Below are 24,468 nucleotides of genomic sequence, written 5' to 3'. Positions count from 1 at the left end.
GTTCACAAAACATCTAGCCAGCACTTCACTTTCTCTCTGAAAGAAACAGCATGAAAATACAAACATGTATCCACTTTGATGGTCTGTTTCCAGCTGTTTTATGGGATAGGGGATTCATTTTGCTCACTGATTGAATGACCTATATGGTCTATTTCATTTATGCAGCAAGTCGGTATCAACATTCCGTTTTGGGGGTTTAGATTTTGCTAACACACAACACTGAAACACAAGATTCTTAGGGACAAGGATGAGTACTTTTTGGAAAAAAGGTAATTAGAACAAAAATAACAATCAGACACCTAGCTTTCACGTACCCACAAGTTCAGACGTTTCGAATTACTTGTTGATTCTGAGTGGTCAAAGCTTCAAGTATAATGCTCTTCATAAAAAGAACATGCATTACTATGAATGGAATTGGGCAGCTGCAGCAGAACTTCTCACAATTCACCTGCTTCTCTAAGTAATTGCTACAAATTTAAACTCCCATAAAAATAACAGAAAATTTGGTGAAAGTTTCACTTTAAAATAAAATAGACAAACCATAAGCAAGAAATACTTATATGACACAAAATATGCCAGACTGCTACACAATGTAATATATGGATCTCCTTTCCCGGGAGGAAGAACATTTTATTATCACAAGTACAGATGCTAAGGCTGAATCCATAAGAGTTTTACTATGCAGACAAAGTAATGTAACTGCGTAAAATTGCTTCAGTAAATCAATGCCAGGAAACCAGTGTTAATTTTTAATTGTTTTGGTTTTTTTTATCACATATTTTAGTGGTACTTTTGGAGTTACTGATATCATTAAGGACTGTCTCTGTTGCTGTATCAAACTCTGGAGTAGCTACTTTGATTAGATAAAGTTTGCTGTGGGAAAAGTTTTCTGGTGTACTCATGCTGGAGAACTACAATGAGCAGTTCAGTGTAAGACCGTGTTGGAAAAATATTTATCATGAACTGGTGGTCAAATAAGCTAGTCTTAGAAATACACCTTTAAACTATGTAAGTGCCACTAGAGAAACGTCATTAGGAATAGCTACAACCCTAATTACTATATAAGCAAAAGTACATAAGATGTACCTGACCTAAGAAACCCCCTCTGACTCAGCTAGTGATGGATCACAATGTTTAGACATTAACTTGAAGAAAAAAAACCCTACATATCATTAAAGTCCATCCTCCCCAAGTGGAAGATAACAAGGGAATGTTAAAAAAATATCTAAATGTCATCTAAAGAGCAGTATGACAATTAACTGACCAAAAGCCCTTTTAATTCTTTTTGTTCTGCATTAAAGTCTGGAATCTATTAATAAGAGTGGAAAATTGAAACACTTGTCTTTTTCCCACTCTACACCAATGGAAGTCACTTCAGAAAGTTTGCTTATGTTTACTACTAGCTGTATCAGTTTGATTTCAAAATCCTCATATTCTTTATTGAAATTATTGCTTCCTTTAATTATGCAACACTTAATCCTTAGCTTTTCAACAGGCTTCTAGATCCTGACAGTTACAGAATGATCCTCAAAAAAATTCTGAAGTGATTTCTTCACATTTTAGTCCATTGCCCATGCTTAGTCTTTCTTTTGTCACCAAGCAGGTTGTATCTAGCATCATCAAGAGCTGCACATGCAAGACCATGCTCTCCAAGGCTATATAGCACTGGGCCACATACTCCCTTTTAGGTAAAGTCTAAAACTTCCTGTGCCCTGGTCTAAGAATGAGTCCAGTCCCACCCTCAATACAACAAACTAGGGCATTTAATTACTAATACAAGACGTGTTTGAGTTTGAACCCAGGAATGGAGAAGATAAATAATACACATTTTAAATTAGTCAGCCATTGTTCAGGGGGAGGGGTTGGGATGCGGTAATGGTTCTGGATGTTGCAACGCTCTCATAACAAAGAGCTGAACTGCGTAGGAATACAGAAAACTTGTGCCTAAGCTCTACTTCAGAACAGCAGAGGAAATCACAGAAGAAGATGAAAATATATCTATAGCTTTATTATCTTCCGAATACAAAATGTCTGTTGTATTGTATAAGGCAGTAACTCCATAGTTTCTTTGTATAAATATGTGCAAAATAATCTTTTATAGTTTTAAAAAATAAATTAGTGTTCTGTTCTCTTCTTGTTGTCTTTCCTTGTCTTTTTGTTCTTTCCTGTTTGTTTAGATGACTCTTCCTGAAATGAAAAACAAGCATTTCAAAATTTAAACAACATTCTTATATACAGCGAGTATTCTCTCAGGGTCACCCATGAGAACTATTTTTAATATGAACAGTGTTCACAGTTCACTGGGATTTATGAAAGTTTTGAGTTGTATAATACTAATCCACTCAGTTTTATTAATTTGTTTGCTTGTGTTGTTATTTAGAAAATTCAGCCTTCAGCAATGATAAAATATAGACACGGCTATGCCAACAGAAGCATATAATGTAAAAATAATCTAAGCCATTTCCACTCAAAGAAGAGGTTACCAATAAAGGAATACTTCTCCACACTATACTGCAGAACTTCTACTGTGGATATGGCCTTATCAAGAGATAAGACTGTACACCAGTGCATTAAAACTGCTTCCCTAAGTAAAACAAACCTATTGTGGGAGAAACAATAGTCATGCTGGATCAACACTGTGATATACAGCATAGTCTTGACTGCCAGTTCTGAAAAACAAGACTTTTCTTCAGTAGGCATGCATTCCAAGCACTCCGCAAAAGGGTAAAAGAATCGGCCACTACATCTGACAGAACGTGAGGTATTTTCATCGACTTCTTTTTACCTTTTGCACATGGGAGGGAAATGGACCCTAATGGGATATTTGAACTCTACTGTTCTGAAGAGAGTTAGCTGAAAAAATACTCTTTTCAAGAGTCACATCTATGGTACTAGAATATTAATTACCACAAGTTCCATCTGCTATTTTTCTGATGGACATTGCTAACAAAACATGTTAATACACAATGAAGAAATACAGTCTGGTTTGTTAAAATGGGGGGGGGGGGGGAAGAGAAGTAATTTTTGGTACTAAACCTTCTCATGAGGGTAAATGCTTAAAAATCTGGTTAGTTTCCTTTTATTTTGTAAGCAATGCTTTCAAGTAAGAGAAGACTGATAAACTGCTGAGAAGGTAAATCAGTAAGTACATACAAGCACCTCTAAAATGCAAAAAGTACATACCTAAAAGGTGCAGGGAGGGGAATGGGGAAGAATGCTCAGCTTTCAGCCACAGCAATCTTAGATGCTTTCGTATGTAAAGGAAAACTGACAGTTGCATACTTTTTCAAGTATTCATCAGTAATTATTTCCTACTGTCTTAAACTTTATTGTTAGCAATTACCTATGATAGACATACCTAATATGCCGTTCTGAGGATGAAGAAATGTTGGAAAAAGCAAGAATATTAGATGATTAAATGGCCTAAGTCCCTTAAGAAGCAAAATGCCATTTAAAGACATTTGGAACTTTGTCCCCTCCTTATTTAAGCTCCCTTGGATCATTTTCCCATAATCTTTTTTCTAACAGTTAATGTTACTTTGAATTCTTCTAGTTTAGATTTTTTTTAATGGTGTCTATCATCTACAATTCTGAAAACTTCTTTGGGTCCAACAAAGCTTTCGATTTTCAAAATGCCTACTAGTTAGAGGAATCCCCAAGCTCAGTCTGCCTACACACTAGAACTGGTGGCACAGCTAAGCATGAAGAGCAGCAGCTTCCAGTTTTCTGAATACAAAGAAAGAAGCACTTCTCTTTCCCATCCTCTTGCAACCCTCAAATTTGTCTTCTGGATCAATGTCCTCAAATGCTGCTACCCCTCTATTGCACATCTCACACTTATAAACCAGGTCGCTAACTTCTTGGAAGTTCTTTGTGAGTGTTTGCACTGATCCTATCAGTGCATCAAAACAATCAGGGGATGACACAAGCAGAATTACTTTACTTCTTGCTTCATCAAACAGTGACAATTTACTCAAGTTCATATACAAATGCCTTCATTCTAAGTAGCAGAAACTTACCACTGAAGGTACATAGTTGTATTCTACAAGTACATTCCTTGCACAATTGTTTATATGTTTAAAACGATCTGGTCCCAAGAGAATACCTCCATACCAGCGGGACACCACAACTAACACATTGTGGACATTCAAAATCTGTTTGAAAAGAAAAAAGGAAGAAAAGATGTTGTTATTTTTTTAATTGAATTAGTTTTACTGTTGACACCATGTGGAACATGGAAGTCTACTATCTTACATTTTTAACAACTTACTGTCAGGTCTGTGTCACACATGTTATCAGAAGGTAACAAATAAAGGCAAGTCAGCAGTTAAGTTTCCCTCTAAAGCTCACACCCAAAGATAAATTCAAAGTAAAAAGAGTCAATATATCCCTCAGAAAGGGTGCAAAGCTAACTCCTGTGCACTAGTTGCTCATCCATGTGTTAAAAGCTTCAGGCATTACTTCAACGGAAAACTACTGTGGTACATTTATTATTCTCTGATATGATGAACTATTATTTCCAGAGAACCTGTGTCACTAAGCAGGCTGTCTATCCACATTTTTGGAATCGGTGGTGGATGAGGCCAATAACAGCAGGGGGAGAAGCATTATGCATATGGATACCTAAAATGCCATAAGCTAGTACTGTTACCATGTGCAGGACTTAGCAACTTAACCTAGCATGTGGATAATACATATAAAACTCTGCATTTTCCAGGTTTGATGCCTAATCACTTACAACCAAGCAGTTGCTTTCTGAATTCAAAAAGGCATATATAAAGTTCACACAAGTTAAAATAATTGTATTAGCAGTTAGGACTGAAAGGAACTCAATGACCTTTATATAGCTTTTTTAAGACTGTGAGTAACAAAATCAAGTAGAGTTAAGCAGGAGTGAAAATTCCTTTTACTGCAATTAAGGGCAAGAAAAACGGAAGGCCTTCAACAGCTTTATTTTTCACAACATCTAAATGTGATTTGACTAGACTTGAAAACCACGTTGCATTCCACCTTGCAGCAATTCCTTCTTCAAGATCTCCCCATCATCAGCAAGCACTAGTAACACTGGGAATGCCGACTGACTAGGTTTCTGAGAGAAACACATCTTTGAGCAACCTGGTCTAGTGGTAGTTGTCCCCTACCGTGGCAGGGGGCTTGGAACTAGATAATCTTTAAGGTCCTTGTTCATAGTAAAAACAGGATGCCAAACATGGTTGCTAAAATTTCTAACTCTAAGTTTGAAAGAATTAATCTAAAATACAGTTTCTTGTAACCAGAAAGTGCTATCTTGACTGAAGTGTTAGGTTTATCTGGAGTGAGACAAGATTTCTATTGCAAGAGAATAATTCTAACTACAGCAACAATAACTGTATTAAACCAACTAATTTTCATGCCCATATTGTATGTCATAAGTGCTTATAACAGAAAAACTACAAGACCTATGACCATATGTAAATCAGTCATAAACTACTTTAATCTTTTCCACAAGTGAAAACTTCTCTGATCCCTGTAGCAATACTTTTCCAAAACAAAATCATTCCCAGTAACTAGGACTACAGATTGAGAGAGATGATCCCTATAACCTAGACACATTCACATTTGATAGGGGAAACTTGATGTCACTTCCTAAACTGTATTTTTATGGAATGTTAAGTGCCTGGACACTTTAAGCCTGACAGCTCTCAAAAGTGTACATTAATATGCTCAGAACAAGCTGATAAGCTCAGAACAAAATGAAGTACAGTAACTGCAAAATTGTTTCTCCACATTATTTTCATTACAATAATGTTTTCACTTACCACATATACCTACATATATTATATAACATAAGTTTTCCTTCCCAAGTTAGGTTTGAATTACTTAGGAAGTTTCAAAAAGTTGTAAATGAAAAATCTCAGAGTATTTCCATCAATTACTTTTTTTTTTCAATTTTTTCCAGAAAAAAAAACCTTTGAAGTAAAAAAAAAAAATTGTAATTTAAAAACACTTTAATACAGTCTCCAGGAATAAGAATACAACACATGAAGCAACAGAAAATGTAAGCAAGCAAAGGACAGGAAAAGAAAACTCCTGTTTGTGACAGCGACATCAATTTAAAAATCAAAATTAATAACAGTACTTAGTGTGCTTCTATAACTGACCTGAGGCACTGCATAAGATGTATCCAGCTGTCCCCTGTAATTATATTTAATTTATGTTTTCACTACGGCTCACATCATGCCAGTGAATCAAAATTTATCAATCTCAATTCGCATTTAGTAGCAACTTTCTCAAATAAATATTATTTCAACATTAAAAAACTAAAGTATATGTAAGTATGAAGGCTAAGATCCAGAACCTGAACAAAGAAATAGACAAAATTTTTAAAACAACTTAAACCCTTCAATCCCACTACCTTTTCCATTTTAAGCTCCACACTGCAAGTTCAAATATAAGTGTTTTTTTATTACAAATATTTGAGGAAACTAAATGAAAGGCTGTGCATAGCTCAACTCTTACATTCTGTCAGCTTCCTCCCGTCTTCATTTTCAATATACCTTACACCACACAGTAAGCACAGGAATCAACACTTATTTATCTTTTAAAACATCCAAACTATTACTACCACCACCTGTTTCTGATCCAAGACTTGGAAAGGCTGTAGGCTGGGGTTTTTTTTCACTTTTAAGAAAGAAATCATCTATTTGTCTACAAGCACAACAGTAATTAAAATAATCATGTACAAGTTTATTCACATTACGGTGGTTTTAAAATCTGTTCAGGACTTCCAGAAGTGAAAGATTAATTTCTGTAACCTGCATAAGATGAAGAAGGCGTCCACCTGCTGCTGTCTCCCCATCATCTTCACAATCCTGTAAGAATGTCTGCTTATCTTCACAGTATATCCTTAAAAAAATAAAAGAAATAAAAAAAACTAACATGAAATAGATTTTAAAAAAGTCAAACAACTAAATAATATTTTGGCATGATTAATGATGTATCAGAAATGATGAGGGTGGTGAGGCACTGGAACAGGTTGCCCAGAGAAGTTGTGGATACCCCATCCTTGACAGCGTTCAAGGTCAGGCTGGATGGGGCTTTGAGCAACCTGGTCTAGTGGAAGGTGTCCCTGACCATGGCAGGGGGGTTGGAACTGGATGATCTTTAAGGTCCCTTCCAACTCAAACCATTCTATGATTTATGAACTTTCATACACACGTGTATGAATTCTATTTCTCTGCTAAGGACACTTACATGAAAACAGGATGAGGCTCAGGGTAAACCACAAATACTTATCTGTACAGCAGAACAACTTTTGAGAAGTCTTTATTTAGACTTCAGCTACTTCACATTTACAATGGTAATGACTCTGGAGTTAAGTCAGAAAAATCCTCAGGTTTTTAGCCTAATAATTACACCTAGCTGAAACCAACTCTGTCAGACACAGGTTCAAATTATGGTACACACAAACAAGTTGTAACAACTTGGACAAAAGCATTGCAAGTAATTAGTTAGGTCTACATTTCAGCAGTAGTGTGAAACTAGTAGTGAAGTTCACCTTCAGATTCTCCATGCCATCTCCTTCATCAGGGATCACTCCAGGAAATTTGGGGTGAGCAGGACAGCTGCTCAGCTCTAATTTTCCAGAAGTAATGCTCTGAGGTCAACTGTTTGTTACCAGCTGATTTCATAACTTTCAAACTTAGTTAATAAACACATGATACAATGACAAAGAAGCTTTCAATAAGGAAGATGTACTAAATGACAAATACGAAGCAAAGTTTCTGTTGCTTTTTTAAAGTTTATTTAGATAGTATGAGTGAAAGAAGCCAGATAATAATCAGCAACAACAGAAATCCCGTCTCTTCAAAAACATTCTGCTTAGGTAGATTTTTTGGTAAACTTTCACTTGCTCTCATTTGATGATTCATTAGGATCACGCCAGAATGTGTATGAATGGATCAGTCTATAAATGCTTTTTTAAATGTCTAGTTCTCCAGCAATGAAAGGGGCTCCTTTTACTGTAATTTATATTCCTCAGAAAACTCACATCACTATCTGGACTGAGACCAATTCATTTCACATAAGCTGTGCTCACAAAAGTTGCCAGAGACAGACCACTACCAAACTAATATTTACCTGTTTCTCATTTTCCCTGGAGTTTCTGGTATTTCAGCTGAATTTCGTATGCCAGATGTCTGCATCAGGCTTTATGTTTCAACTCTTATTTCAACTAAAAATTTTAAGCTATTTCTAAATATAAGGTTGGGGGGAAAAGAAGTTACTTCACCCACGTAAAAACACATTTAGTTAAAGATGTTCTAGCATTTCCATATTCACACATACTATGCAAAATATAAAAACACATGTTCAAACCCACTTTGTTTTTTTCACTAATGTTGCTTTACTATCTTAACATATTTCCTTCTATATGTTTAACTTTCTCGACCTCAAATTCAAAATAAAGCCTAAAACTTTTACCATACAAATAAGAAACTCACTCCCGTAAAGACTTAACAGCAAGGAATTATTTGATGAATTCATCTTTCCTCATGTTCTTTACTCCTTTATCAAAGAATGCTAAAAAAAACCAAAAAAACCCAAAAAAACACAGCCCCCGAAAAACCAAACCACTTTTCATCTCTCACCTGTATGCATGTATGTTGTGGGTTGCACTTGCAATTTTCTTATTCTCATATAATTTTTCAAGAACTCTTTTTACCTTTAAAAAAACAGAGATAAGATTCCTTTTAGAATGGGAATTTCATACACACCATCTCATCTCTATGTATGATGCTATTATTATCTCTGCTAAACAAGTATCTCAATACCAAAAAGAAAATTTTTCTTTTTTTTTTTTTTTACACTTCAGTGTAAAATTAACATTCAGTGTTGTAACTCAAGAAGTGGCTTCTCAGTACTCTATTGCTAGTTTCAAATCATTTTTTCTGTGATACTGAGAACAGCTGTTCCTTGAAGGAATGTACCTTCAAAGGTCACCTAGTCCAAGCCCTCTACAATGAGCAGGGACATCTTCAACTAGATCAGGTTGCCCAAAACCACATCCAGCCTGGCCTTGAATGCCTCCAGGGGTGGCGCATCCACCACCTCTCTGGGAAACCTGTGCCAGTGTTCCACCACCCTCAATACAAAGATTTTTTTCCTCATATACAGCCTGAATCTCCCCTCTTTTAGTTTAAAACAATTAGCCCTCATCCTATCACAAGAGGCCCTGCTAAAAAGTCTCTCCCCATTTTTCTTACAGGCCTCTTTTCCTGAAGATGCAGAAGTGTCAAATTGCTTTACTACACAAGAGATGGTAAGATCTAGAAAACTTTTTTAATCATTATGAAGTATCAATTACACCTGATGACTTTTTCTCAACTATAACACTAAGCTGTAAGCTGGAATATAACACAACTGCTTTCACCTATTTCAGGAAAACGTGTGATGTTTAGAAAGCTCTATTACATTTTGAATTTCTCCCTCTCCTCAAATATAATTTTTTCCTCAGAGTTTCCATTTCACAGAAAGAATAATGATTACAAAAAAGTTCCATTATGGGTCTGAAAGAGTCAGTATTTCCCAGAAAAGATATTTCCACCATGTTCATCCCTCTGATCTTAAGAAGTACCAAATTCAAAACATTTATCAGTATTAGTTCATCTTCTCTTTTTAATTAAACAAGCTAGCAATTGTTCAACCCTTTCCAATTTCGTCTAGCAAAAAAGAAAGCTTTGATCAAGACACTGTTGTAGCACATAATAAAAAAATCAATATTACTTTGAACAAAACATTACTGAAGTTGAGAAAGCTTGGGAAAACATGCTTGGTGAACAAATTGCCTTCCGTTCCAGGGAAAAACGTCTCTGAGGAGCAATCAATATACATATTTAATTTCTATCTTAGCTATACTGTGCTATTTGCAATTCTTCTGGCAAAAATCCACAAATTTGCAATGACAAAAATCACCTCAGATATGAGACCTCTATGAAAAAACTCCTATTATTAACAGAGAATGTTGCTTCAGACACCTGTTTTTTCCTTTTCCTGCGCTCCCAAGGGGAATATGGACTTAGGGTACTACACATATTAAATGATCATCACCTTTGACATTACTTATTTGTCACCTACCAGGCTCCTAAAAATATACCTTAATGATTCATTACATGTATTAGCAATGAGCCTCCAAGACAGGCATCTTATAGCTAAGCAACAGTTTATCCTTTTTCCCATTGTAGCTCCTGAGCCTTTTTTTTTTTTTCTTCTGTTCCAATCTCTATTATTCCTGCTTTAGGAAATTAAGGGATGCAATTCTTTACATGTCAGGGAGGCATCTGCTCATAAAAGATGTAAGATGCTTAAACAGACCAGTTCTTCTCACTTACTAAATCAATGTCAAATCCAAGAACCACATAACTGTCAAATTTCAGAATAAGCCAAACTGAGACAAGGAAAAGCAGTGGCACCAAATTATAGCCTACTACCTGAAATATGCCTATCACTTTCTGTTGAATGCTAGCTAAGGTATCTAACATACCAGCTAGAACTCTTCTGCAACAGACAGTCACTGATGCAATGCCACCAGCTCAGAAGCTCTCCATGAAGGATGCAGGGAACTAAAGACCAACAAGTCTTATGTCCATACTAGTCAAGATAACAAAGGGGAAGCAAAACCAAAAAAAAACCCCACAGCTCAAAATATTACAGCTTTTGTATACAGAAATATACCTCAAAGCCCTGTCAATCTGTTAATACTCTTTCAGGGACACTGAACATGTAGTAGATCACCTGGAATTTTAAAACGCATTTGACAAAATCCTTTACCAAAAATTCTTAAAATAAAAGCTAGAATTGTATAAAAGGAAAGAGAAAGATTTTCTCAAGGTTTAACTCTCAGTTAATGACAAGAAAACATGAGTAGTTCAGTACTTTCTCCACTAAATAGGGATCATCAAATGAGACTGATGTTAATGAATGCAAAGTGATGTACAAAGTGACTTCACACTAGTTATTAGCATTTGCAAAAAGAGATCCTGGAGTTATAAAAGACGTTTCTATGAAAGCACCAGCTCAGGGCTCAGTAGAGGTCAAAAAAGTAAACTAAAAGGTAATACTAGGAAAAGAACATGGAAAACAGAAGAACTCTTCAGGCCACTATAAATCCTTGGAGTGACTGCATCTTTAGTGCGGTGCATAGTTCTGTTCTGCATCTCAAAGTTAGAGCATGCATTATATGTACCAAAAGATACTGGGAGTCTTCAGCCCGTAAAACCAGAAAACTAAGGTCTATTAAAACTGATAGATGTCTATGAAGTCCAACTGCACAGAGAAAGTAGAGAGGGGCAATAAAGTTTTGAGTGACTGGATCACAGCAAACATGGGAAGTCATATTTTCATACAATGCTGTGGATTCTGAAAGTTAATTCTGGTGCTAGAAGCAATGGAATAAATTCCACCTAACAGTAAAGAATAGCAGGATGCACTGCAGAGCGGATATGTAGAGCTATTTATTTGGCAGTGACGGCGAGAAACTATGGCCATTCAGACAATATTAGCACAGGAAGATGCGAATACAGACAGACTGACATATCTGGCTAATCCCAAGTATCTCAGTAATATTTTGTCAAGCTCAAAATTCAGACAGAAAGAGTAGTATTGATCTTACTAACTTGTCTGGGTGTCACCACAGGAGCCAGATGTGCCTGGAAAGTACTCCTTCGATCTGTAATTGGGTTTCCGTGATGTATGGGTGGCAGTTCTTCATCTACTGATCACAAATAAGGAAGTGTTTGTTTTAAGAGTACTGAAAATATGCATATGGCTACATAAGTAAAGAATGTCTCAACTTTATAAAAGGGATTTGTTGAAGTAAAGTACACAAGATGATATACAGAACCATTTTCTGGTTTATTTTCTTCTTACAATTGTTTTTAATCCTTAATATAATTTTAATGTTACTAATTTTACTCGAAGGCTGCATAGACAACCAGAATCTTAAGGGCTCTCTCTTCTGAACTATTAATCAGAATTAACAAGGGCATATTTTTTTACCTTCTTGACTTTCAGATGTAATGTAATTTAACATTTTAATTGGATCTTCATGAATGGGCTGAAAATCTAGGTCAAAATCATCTCCACCATCTTCATCAACTTCTTCACTGGTTTTCTTAATATTTGGTTCTGTTAAGATAGAAGTAGCAGAATTTATTACACATTTTTTTGTGAGACAAGTAAGACAAAATTTCAGTCTTTTTCCCAAAACCTCTGGCTTTTCAGTTCAAAGTCTGTCATTAAAAAATTATGAAACACAGAATAGTAACTTGATTACAACAAATTCCAGAAATTCTGAATTTGGAGTCCAAAATAATCTGGTGTTTCACAAGAACTCCAGTCATTTACTGAACACCTGGAGAAAAATGTGCAGCTGTCTTTCAATAGCACTTCAGGAGGTTATAAAATCATTATGTTTGAAGTATCTCTTTGGACATGCTTAAAGCACTCTGTGATTCCCAAAATGCTATTTATCTTCATGCATAGGACATACAAAAAATAATAGTCAATAGCAAAAGAGTAAGTATCACACAAAATTTGTGCTCTGACAACTGCATTTATAGGAAATCTACCATACATATATGTTAATTTAGAGTGCCTATGATGTGGTGTTGATGTAGTTTTTGTAACAGAGGTATTTCCCATAAAAAAGCAGACAGGTGATATAGCATGCTCAAAAAGCCTAGAAAAATCATTAGATGTATTAAGTAAAAGCCACAAGGCTGCTGGCAAAATAAGCAACAAATTTCCAATATTGTCAGTAAAATTTTCACTTCTCAGTATCCACTCCTTCAAGTTAAGTCAATGAAAAATGACTTTTTAAATATCTGCGATGTAGCAACAAAATGCACAGCTTATTGAAAACGAGACCTTATCATGAAGCAGCACTGATTTTTTCCACCCCCTCTTCAGTCTCTTATTCCTCACAGGACTGAGGTAACACCCATGACACAGAAAAATACTTCTATTTTCTTTTGCCACAAGTGCATGGCACTCATGCATTTCACAGCAATTTAGCATTTTAACACACAAACCCCCAAAACAAAAATAAACCCCACCACTTTCTGAAAGTAAAACTGTGAATCTACACAAATTCTATCACAATAAGAGTAACAGCAGAAGAATCACTGCAACTCTAATGATGATATACTTCTCATCCCAACATAGTAAAATTCTATTAAGATGGAATACTTGGTCATTTGTCTGTATATTTCACTGAAGTTTATCTTCACTTGAGGCTAATCCAAATCCTCCAAGAGTACGCTCAACAACAGAAATTAATTACTGTTATGAATAATTCCTTTACAGAACAGAGCACAATGCGTTGTACCTGTATGCAGCACTCTGCTTTCATGCAAGTAATTTCATTTCCAAGAGAACTAAGGACCTTGTTCTAGTTCACAGAGGCCACCCCCTTTTGTCTCTGCTGCTTTTTAAAAAGGGAAGCTACCACTGTAAAACAACAAGCCATATGACACTGGAGACTGTTGTTCTATGTTATTTAGCTCCGATACAAAACTGGGCATAAAGCTTTAACTTGTAATGAAATCTTACTTCGCAGTTTAACAAAAAGTAAACTGAGAAAAAACATGCGTTTTCTGAAGTACCTGGATCTGATGACTGTGCCTTTTCAATCAGAACTTCTCGTATCTTCTCCACCCATAAATAAAGTATACTTTCACCAAGGTTCTGTCTGGAAGTTAAAACTCACAGTGAATGATAATTTTTGCAGATTTCACTTGGAAAGAACACCAAATAACATACATGTTTCAGACACGTAGAAATGTAACACTAAAATCTAGTGAGATATAGAGCTTAGGCTTGTGGAAAGTCCTGTCTCAGTAGTTCACTAAGTGAAACACATAATACCTGCATCACTATATACTCTTTGTGGCTTGCTTTATTTTTTATTTTTCTTTAACATTAAAAGCACCAATGCTGAAGGAAAACAGGCAACTGACAGAAGCTTTATGGCCATTAAGGAAAGGAAAAGCAACTGTGTAATTAAAAAAATAGATGGATGGTCCTCAGTATTTTGAAAATAATACTAAGCTAGGATGCCTTACATCTTGCTCTGGATCAATTTTCTCTACAAAAACTATCATATCCCAGTGGTGAGCTCCTTCAGCTGCTCTGTGGCTATATGGGACTTTTCCCCCTCATCTCTGGAGAGGGCTCTTCTTTGGAAGTCTCCTCACAAACATCTCTTCCCTTCTTCTCTTCTCTTCCCCCTCAAGCAGTAAGTGCACATGTAGCAGAAGTTGTTCTGTTAAGGCTGGACTGTAACAGCAAGTCAGTTGCAGTAGACGCAGTGGAGCATTGGACTGATATGCTAGAGTATGGGTAACTAGCAGTCCTATAGGACAGAGAAGTAAAGATTTACGTCTAGGAGTCTTTAGTCAGGGGGCAGAGGTGTGTATTAAGGTCCTGGTGAAAGACAGGATGCACATATTTTTTATGTGCACATTCAAAGTTAAGAAATGCTGCCTTAAGGTGCAGCAGGACCCAAGCATCTCAAAATACATTTAAAATGGTATCCTGAAAAGTTGTCTTCATATTTTAATATGTTTATGAATGATGCATGTTTGTCTCAAAAACAAAACTAAAGATTTAGGACTGTAGGTAACTCCTGGTTTCTCATTAATTTTATTCCTACTGCCACCATCTGGGGTACCACGCAACTACATACTGGTGACAAAATTACCATAGAGCTTTTCACTTAAAATCCTCATGCATTTTTAACACTTTAAATTCAATTTTACTTGCTTATCCGTTGCTTAGTTAGAAAAGAAACCCAGTTAATCAATGTAACTGAGTAATTACATTAAAAAAAAACAACAAAAAACACGCAAGGTAAGTGCTCTCTTTTTAATGGCATTAAAAAACATTTCTTATGTTCAGATTTCAGTATTTTGGGTAGTCATGAGAGTCATGTGCTTCCTTACGACATATTTTCATTTCATGTAGTTTATATTATCTTTGGGATCTGAAAGAATTAAATAAACCACATAAAATACCTAAATTTACTGTTCCAATTTCACTGCAATTCAAAACTATGTAATTTGAGTACTTTTAAATGTTCCATTTATTCTCATGCATTCATTATGCATTGTTGTTGGCTACACACTGTGATAATAAACAGTCCGTTATGTTACAGATCTAATTAATAGATTCTACATGAGTTTAATTTGCCTTAAAATCTACTTATCCCTTGGCTATCTTTAAAGAAAGACTCTTTTGCCACTTATACTCTAAGACAAAAATGTCCTACAGTTTAACTTCCAATTAAATAAATGCAGGAATCTCATACTTCACAGCACCAATTCATAAGCAATCTCACAGATTCTAAAGGGAATCTATTCTATTAGGAGTCAAAATGAAGACTTGTCCTTACAGAACACCAGGTCTAAAGAATATAAATTTGTCTGAGTTTAACACAATTTGTCCTTGCAAAATGCTTAGTAAGTACACAACATCTTTAAATGTTAGATTTATAAAATAAACTTGCTGGTTTAGGGCTATTGCAGCAATCACTTCACAAATACTAGTTCAGACAGATACTTCAAAAGCATACATTGAGTTGGGCACGAAACTGAAAATACATTGTCTCCTGTCACTATATTCCAGAGTCTCTAACTTACATATATATTTCTTCCAAGCTATTTGCTAGTTCCATATAATCTTGTCCTCGAAGCCAAGGAGCACTAGAATGAAAACAAATACAATGAAAATTGTGCCTATACAGCGATTCCAACATCTCAACAAATATTCATTTTAAAGTAAACGTGATAAACACCTGTCCTGGGCTCAGCAGTAGCAGTCATGTTTTTCCTTTGTGTTAGCTGGTGCAGTGCTGTGTTTTGACTTCTAGTTTGAGAACAGTGTTGGTGAAGCCGATGTTTTCGGTTGTTGCTAAGTGATGTTTACCCTGACCAAGGACTCTGCGAGGCTCATGCTCTGCCAGGGAGGAGGGGAGGCTGTGAGGAAGCAGAGACGGGGCGCCTGACCCGGGCTAGCCGGGGAGGTATTCCATACCACAGCACGTCATGCCCGGGGTGGGGGGTAACTGGGAGTTACCCGGAAGGACAGGGGCTTCCGGGTGGAACTCGTTTTCTTGGCCGGTGGTATCGTATTCTCTTCCCTTGTTATTTTCCCTTATCATTGTTTTAGCTGATAGTAGCGGTGGTGATTTGTTGCTGGACTGTTCTTGTCTCAACCCGTAGGAGTTGCACTCTCTCGATCCTCCTCCCCGTTCCTCTGGGAGCGGGGAAGGGGAGAGCCCCGGTGCAGGGCGGGGGGAGACGGACACGGACCTTGATTGTTGTCAGCTCGGCACCACTCACTGGGAGTGAGTGAACAAGTTACCTGACTGGGTTTAAACCACGACAACACCTTGAAAAAAAACACTGTCAATCACTGATGCTTCCCAAGATTCCAGTTGCAAATGTCTTGGTAAAAGCACGATCACGCAGTTCTTCTTCAAGACTCCTTGACTGGGCTGCTTTTTCTTTCTTCAGATGAAAAAGCTAGACTCATTTTTCATAGTAGGCCATTGTGACTCCAGAGTCAGTTTACATATTATTTGCTTACATTTTCCAACTCCTTCAGCACCATTGAATCTATTACATTTAGAACGTCCATTCAGTTCTGTATCTGTATCTTCCTGGTCTCATGTTAAACTATAAACTTTGCCTCAAGTTTACCAGCAATATTTTGTATTGCCCTGACAATACTGATAACCAAAACTCAGCAGATATGCTGTGTGTCATGTCCTACAGGCCTATCTGTCATCCACATCAGGGACTTGACTTACATGTCTCCCATCCCATCTCATGTACATGGTCACAAGACACGAAGAGAGCAGGGTAGGTAAACAGGAAGATAGTACATGCCATGGCTGCATCCCAACAAAAGTCTGCACTCAGGTGAAAAGGACGTACTTCAATCTGAAACAAGTACCCAAACAAGAGGGGTATACACAAGGAAGAGACAAGACATCACTCCAACACAGCAGGCAGCAGCCACAATACCTCCATAGTCCAATTGCTACCTTGCCACAAAATAATCCTGCAAGAATTAGAGATGAGGGATGAGAGCAACCTGTCACAGGGAGCTCCATAATACGGCTAGCACAGGAGAAAGAATAGAATATTCTTGCTGGAAACATCCCTCATCCCCACTATACTTTAATTCAAGGATTCATCTTAATTAAACTTCAATTTATACTGCAAGCAAGTAAAAGTGGTAATTCAGAAAACAAATACAAATGTTTGAAAGAAAACTTCACTTACTTTAGTTGGTAAATAGGTGGCTCTGCAGTTGGATATCCTGGCGGCAAAATCACCTGAAAAACATTCAAGATGAGTATTCACTCGACTACACTTATTTAGCTGAGCTCTACTGATGGACTCAGAGGTCGAGCAGTAGGACTACAACCAGTGTTACAAATCAAGAAAATAGTTGGCTATGTTGTTGCAGAATGACAAGAAAACCTGGATATCTGTATTTGGGATTCCAGTGATGGTAACGCATACAGACATTATATTTCATGGTGCAATTTTTGTGGAACAAGTGCCATGAAAAATTAAGTGCAGAACAAATTTTAAAGGAGCTGCACATGTGGTTACTGGACTTAAGTGGCAATACACTTTGGCATTTCTTCCACTACATAAAATTTCAGTTCTATGATCATAAAGTAGCAAGTTACTCAATTAAGTTGATCCTTTTTTTTTTCTTTTTGCCTCCACGTTTTCCATAAAGTAAATCTAGAAGCAACTGCAGCAGATTCACTCAGATGTCTGACACAAAGTCAATATAAAAAATATTCTAGAAATTAGTCTTGGGAAAAAATACTGAAATTCATTTCTGTCAGGTGTGGAATTAGGATATATAACTATTAAAAAATATCACAAGCATATTAACGTGTTACAGGAACAACCACTGAAGTCTATCACAGATTCCAACCAAAAGCTCCTTAATACGTCTGAATAGATAACGAATCCTATTTAAAGGGGTTTCGTGCATGCACAAGACTTTGCCTGCATTAGTCAAATTCTGCGCCAGACTTAACACTGCTTTACCTGAAGACAGAGGGTCCATTTTGGTTGATCCAGGCAATCATTAATCTTAATGCAATAGATTTTTTCATCTTCATCAACAACACACCAATCTTCACCATATATGGATGAAAGGGCTTCAATTTCATCAATCTAGAAAAAAGCATTATGCAAAAAATAAATAACCTCTCCCAGGGCCCACAGCCTTGTGTGCCAGTCTCAGTTTTAAGTCTCACTCTTCCACAGTTTATTTATAGACCTGACAAGATTTATTGTACCAGAAGGCCATAAATACTGTGGATCCAGTCCTGACTCACAGCGCAAGTTACCTTTGCTCAGTTTTCTCATACACACAACAGCTTTTGTATTTCTATAGGTAATCCTGTAATTCTCAGCAATGACAAGGTGAGCAAAGCCAGGTGGATCAGCTACAACACATCCCTGCGCCTCCCAACCAGCGCTGCTCCTGCCTGGGCCATCCATCCCCCTGAAGGAAAACACCCCAAGGCCTTCGTACGAGCTCTTGCTAAGGAACAGTGATTAAAGTTATCCAGCAAATTCCCACAGAAACCGGAGAGCCACCTTCCACCTGGAAATTAAACACCTGGAATGGGTCTTCAGTCCGAATGTGCGGTCACCCACCGGCGCTGAGTAAAGACAGTCCTGCTGCCGCTCGGAGAGCACCGCAGGCCCTGGGCAGGGAGCTCTTCCCTACACGGCCGGGGCTCACCAGAAGCCACCGGAATCCAGTGCTTTCAAGGCTGCGCTCACGCTGCCCGCCCGAGGATGCCGCAGCACGTCAGGACCCGCGCTGCTCCCCGCAGCCCTGTCACCCTACCGCCGCTCACTTGCTGCTGAGCCACCTCCGCGTCCCCCGCCGCCATCCGTACCCGACGGGAGCAGGGAAAGGGCATGCGCCGTAGGAGGAGGTTGCGCAGTGGTAGCGGTGAAGCTGCCAGCCCTTCCTACCGCCAGCGTACCCCTCTCACCTCTCTGCGCCGGGTTCTGCCATGAGGCGCACCCAGAGGTCCCCCAGCCCTGCGCCTTGGCTTCTCTTCTCTCGGAAGTGGCTGTGCTTATCCCGTTTGTCCCAGCGCCCCTACCTTCCCTGCCAGCGGCCCGTGTTCCTAATGCATCTCAGGGCAGGACTGTTCTATGATCTAAACCGTCTCCTTTGAACACCAAAGCATACCTACCTACGTCCGAGCTTGACTCCCAAATAACTATTGAAGTATCATCTCCTTCTATGCGGTCCACAGCGTACTGCCATGCGGTTCCCTAAACCATTCTTGAGTGTTGCTGAAAGAAGAGTGAACTTGAGTGATCTGTTTCCAGTTAGGTTTAACTGCTGTCTCGGGTAAAGGAAACTTAATGAAGTACAAAAATACCCCAGTCAAGATGTAGCATTAATAAACTGTTAACAAAATCTACTTCTGTTATGCATAGTCATAGAATCAAGATTACACTTGTGGTATTTTTTGCCTTACTCATTTCATTATTTTTAAAGGATATAAGCAGTTATATTTCAGTGACAATTTTACAGTCATTTTAATCTTGCATTCATGTCAGTCAAAATGAGCGATTTGCATTCTTATAATTGCATCATTTCTTCTAAAAAACGACTGACCAAAGACATAGGTTTTCCAAGCAGGTTCCATTAAAGTTACAGAAATGCAGTTAATTTATTTAACATTGACAAGCTTTATGTATCTATCTCTTTTAGACAGCACTGATCAGGAGAGATCTCTTTTTGCTTGAGTGTAAAGTATGGATGTCATCTTTTTTGCAGTTTGTAGTTCATATGTTTTCTTCCAGTGTGTTTTTATAGGTGTGAGGAATACAAGGTAAGGTTTGTTTTCCCTTTCTCAAAAGATGGAATATTCTGTGCCTGCTCTGGAGAGCAGGATTACAGTTCAGAATAATTGTGACAAATAAGTCACACCTTCTAAAACCAAGAAACAGCAATACAAAAAAAAACCCAAACCCTAGGATGCAACAGAGTAGAGACAAAATCAGCACTGTGTTATCTACTGCATATATGCAGGATGGAGAAATACTGGTTTTACAGCAGTTCCACAGAAACTATTTGGGAGTTGCTTCCAAGCTAAACATTTACCAACAGTGCTGTGCTTTAGCTTAAAGGAGAACCATCATGGCCAGGATGTCCAAACACATCTAAGGCAATGTGAGATGTGAGGTAATCCTGCTTTGTATGGAACCACTAAAGCCTCAGCTGGAATTCTGTGTCCAGTTTTAGGGCTGCACTTCAAGAATGATGTGCACTAACTGAAGTCTGGATTAAAGCAATGAAATCAGGCAAGCCTGAATTCTGACAGGACTGGAGAGGAGTTTGTTAGTTTAGAGAAGGTTGAGAAACACAGGCATCCTTAATATGCTACTGATTGCAGCAGAGATTACATTTTTCCTCCCTCTCAAATGCAGGAAAGATGTGATATACAAAGATTTAATTTTGAAGGTTGTTGAGAGATTCAAATCACGCTATGGAGAATTTGCCAACAATGAAGTCAGTCATCCTGAGAGAAGGGGGGGGGTGGTGTGATAATCATCCTTATTTACACAGAAGCTGTTGCAAAGATGGGCACAATACTGTGTGCTGGTGAAGCAACATGTTGCATTACAGGAAGGAAGATTTAGATAATTAAGAGGAAAAGCTAAGCACTGAGGGCTTATATTAAGCCATCATCTGTGCAAGGTCTAAAAAAGGTTAGGCCTGAAGAAACTCGATCTTGTCTTGGGGCAAGAACATGGGATAGTTTGCTGTGAATGCAGCAATTCCTAGAACATTAATGTGAATGTATTCTTGTGCTTATAGTTCTATTGGAAATTAGATTACTGTTATTAACTATGACCTTAACTTGAGAGCTAATTTGCCTTAAAGAGAGAACTGTGATGCTACAAGATACTTCTAGCTTTCTGATAGCAACTTCTATATAGTGCTTGTGCTTTTATAAGTTGCTAGTTTTGACTTAGCTGAACAAGCAAGTTTACATGACTACATGCATTATTTGTTATTAAATAACTTAAAGTTGTTACATTTCTTATGATTATTGTTGTCTATAATCCATATGAAAGCATTGATATAAAGTATTTCAGCAACCTCCCAGGAAAAAAAGTGCACTGGATAAAAAGACACAGAAAATAAATCACTAAAACTGTATGGACTGTAGGCATCTCTGACAGGTTTCTGAGGATTTATAATTTCCTTTCATTATCAGTCATATTTGTGATAAGTCTTACTAAATTGAAATGGAGATAAAACGTAGTTAATGAATCTCCAACATGTTTATATATTCTAAATTAATAACAGAATAGCTGAATTGATGTGATGCACAGGAGCATTTAACAGCTAATTAATTTGTCTGTATAAAATGAATATTCCCTTAAAGCCAGATATGAATTATCCAAGAGCTTTCAAACTAAGGATAACAGCATAAGAGTGTAATAAAATATTTGGAGTCTTCTTTCAATACAAAACTGAAACTTACTATTCTTTATGGTAAGGCATCACCCAAACCAATACTCTTCACAGCAATCCATGAACTTTGATATTTAAAATGGTTACCAAATCTAACCTTTGGTCCTTCAGTTCTGTCTTTGTGAACTACAGATAGCAAACGAAAACACTTAAAGCTCAAATCATTTAAGCAAAAGAAGACCCTGAAGGTCAGGAAGTTACCCAAATTAATACCAGGAATTCAGATTCTTTGTTCTGTCTTGCCAGGGCAAGATAATACACTGGGAAATTACTGATGCCTTTCTGGAACCAGAATCTAAGCCTAGAGCACAAAAAGCTTAAACCAGATAGAAATAATATTCACATTGTTAAGGAAGCAATATTTTCACAGATGACATAAATAAGGACGTTATTTAAATGCAATGCATGTAAAAGCTCTCAAGAATTTTAAAAGAAAAATTCCAAAATCAGAAATGCTTTTTGATTTAATGAAATACTGCTCACATTCTACTACCAAATTTGTCCAGAGGGGGGAGGTAAATAGCCACATTTTAATGTTACCATGTTACAATTCTACTTTATGTATAATATAAATCTCAGTCTGGATTATGCAATGAGGAGAATATATCCATTTAAACATAAAGTAGTTCAGCTGATTTCATTTTCATAAGGATGTGTTTTGCTACAGTGTGGTCTACACTGACATAAATTAGCTATAAGCTTCATAGTTACTAGCTCTTCACATGCAGTTGATTTATTGCTTTGGAGCTAAAGCCAACCCGAACTAATTCAACCACTAGAACAAGAAAGTGCATTCAACAAGCCTAAATCTTGGTGTAAGACTACATGTCTGGTAAGACTAAGGGGAAGTGTGACTTACACCTTGGTTAAGAATGTTTCTACTCTTTCAGCCACAACCCAGTTGTATGCTGGCTGTAAAAGTATACAGTTGTAGTCTTTAGAACTAGAGAAATCCAAAGAATTTTCCATAAAGTAGTAAATGTATGCAGGTTTTAAGAGCCTCCTGGCAGAATACAATCAGTCTCACATTTTCTCCTGCCATACCAGTATTTAGATAAAAGGGGCATGTTAAAATGAAGTCTTCTCTATTGCAAAGGTTTTTATTTGTTTTTCTGCTAGAGGATACCTCCAGTAACTGCCTGAATTTACTCCTGCACTGCTTTGAGCAGCAAAAAGCAAGCATTCCTAATCTCAGCAGTTAATCTGGCTCATGCCATCTACAAATTAACCACATTACATGGTTATTTCCTGCAAAGTATGAAATAAATATCAGCAACAGACTCACGTATGTAAAAATTCCTACAGAGTAGTTCAGAACAACATGAAAATTCACTTTCATTGCTCACTGGAAGTTGCTCTTGGTAATCCAAGAAGATCCACAGGAATCATGTCTAAGAATGAGAAAGGAGAAGGAAAAAGAAGAAAGAGGAATAAAATCCAAGAAAGACAAGTTATACCTAATAACATTGCTCACCACCTGCCGACTGATGCCAGCCTGTCCCCGAGTACTGCCAGTTGGTACTCGGACAATTCCCCCTTGTTTATATACTGGGCATGATATGCTGTGCTATGGCCCCTTTGGCTAGTTTGGGTCAAGTGTCCTGTCTTTGCTTCATACTTGCTTTTTGTGCCTCTCCTCACTGGCAGAGCCCAGGAGACTGAAAAGTCCTTGATCAGGGTAAGCACTACTTAGAAACAAGTAAAACATCAGTGTGCTATCAGCATTATTCTCATACTAAATCAAATACACAGCACTGTACCAAGTACTAAGAGGAAAACTAACTCTATTCCAGCCAGAACCAGGACACCAGTATGCTCTAATCTGAAGAGGAAGAAAACAGTGTCAGTGCAATAAAGAGTTGTTATATCATAAATAAAATTGTGACATTTCATCAAGGGTAGGAACACAAATGCCAAGTAATTCTTAAATGTTTTCCAGAAGTTCTTCCTTAGTTCATCCCTGGATAAACCTCTAGCAATGCAGGTCAACTCTCTTAGTAGAAATGGGGGTAGGGAGGTGCTGCTTGTCTTCTCTCAGCTGCAAATGGTACGTTGCAAGATGAGACATGATCAGCATCTTGTTTTGTATAGTTGCTAATGATGACACCAACCACAATAGTGTGGTTGGTTTTTTTTTTTTTTTCATTTAATGACAAAGAAGAGTGGTATTATTTCAAAATTTCCAGCTGAAATACTCCTAGTCATAGGGCTTGGTTGCCTGTAGCAATGAATTCAACTAGTTGATTGCACATTACGCCCAGCAGAAGCTCCCTCCCTAGATAAGTTTCTCCTCAGGAAGTGCCATGGCCTTACAGCTTCAAATTCTGCAGTCAGGCTGCCCCATCACCCCATGCCCCATCACCTCATTTCTGAATAGAAAGGGGATGTAAAATATACTATACCATGAAAATCATTGACAGAACAGTTCAGTGAGTTCTGTGCAAGGCCATTGCCTGTGCATTCAGCCCTGATGTGGGAAGCATTTCATGCTTTCTGCATCACTAACTTCAGCATGTTATCTGAAAGAGGAAAGACATGAAAGAAAAAAAAAAGATAAACAAAATGATAAGCTCAAAAGGGAAAGAAGCCTTGTTACCAGCAACACTGTTTTTTCTCATTTCCACTTCAAAGTCCAAACCACACTGGGTTATTACTCTGGGAAGTGCAAGGACGCAAAACATCGGTGAAAAAAAAGATGCTCCTTGAAGATGCTGGAAGCAGTGGAAGTATAGTGATCCTGACCAGGCCAGCACTGTACATCCAGGGGTCACTGATCTGCAGCACAAGCAACCTGAGCAGACCCAGGTTTATGCTGGCCTGCCTTCAACCTGTGTGGTGGGGCTGAATTCTTTAGCTGCAGGATAAACTCCACTAGCTCCTTAT

At 37.6% G+C, this 24,468-nt stretch overlaps 1 protein-coding gene across 4 annotated transcripts; it reads right to left on the bottom strand.

Annotated features, from left to right (window-relative positions):
• Nucleotides 1-1,987: 1,987 nt before the first annotated feature.
• IMPACT (impact RWD domain protein) lies at nucleotides 1,988-19,051 on the bottom strand. Of its 4 annotated transcripts, none has more exons than XM_057397635.1 (11): nucleotides 18,938-19,051; nucleotides 18,114-18,242; nucleotides 17,325-17,377; nucleotides 15,675-15,737; nucleotides 13,641-13,726; nucleotides 12,034-12,162; nucleotides 11,652-11,749; nucleotides 8,628-8,701; nucleotides 6,795-6,885; nucleotides 4,020-4,154; nucleotides 1,988-2,187 (listed from the first exon to the last, which is right to left on the bottom strand). In XM_057397635.1, exons 1-11 carry the CDS (start codon nucleotides 19,001-19,003, stop codon nucleotides 2,116-2,118), a joined length of 996 nt encoding a protein of 331 aa, XP_057253618.1. In that variant the 5' UTR covers nucleotides 19,004-19,051; the 3' UTR covers nucleotides 1,988-2,115. The 4 variants fall into 4 exon arrangements, with proteins under 4 accessions (XP_057253618.1, XP_057253619.1, XP_057253620.1 ...); XM_057397636.1 differs by having other exon boundaries at nucleotides 11,652-11,746; nucleotides 18,938-19,049; XM_057397637.1 differs by lacking the exon at nucleotides 18,938-19,051 and adding an exon at nucleotides 18,349-18,794.
• Nucleotides 19,052-24,468: the final 5,417 nt, after the last annotated feature.

This window comes from Pezoporus wallicus, unplaced genomic scaffold (genome assembly GCF_028554395.1).
Source record: "Pezoporus wallicus isolate ANWC-B61680 ecotype Strahan unplaced genomic scaffold, APGP_CSIRO_Pwel_v1 contig_227, whole genome shotgun sequence".
In the NCBI taxonomy this organism is placed as follows: domain Eukaryota; kingdom Metazoa; phylum Chordata; class Aves; order Psittaciformes; family Psittacidae; genus Pezoporus; species Pezoporus wallicus.
Note: the sequence above shows the minus strand (reverse complement) of the source record. Positions and strands in the feature narration are given on the sequence as shown.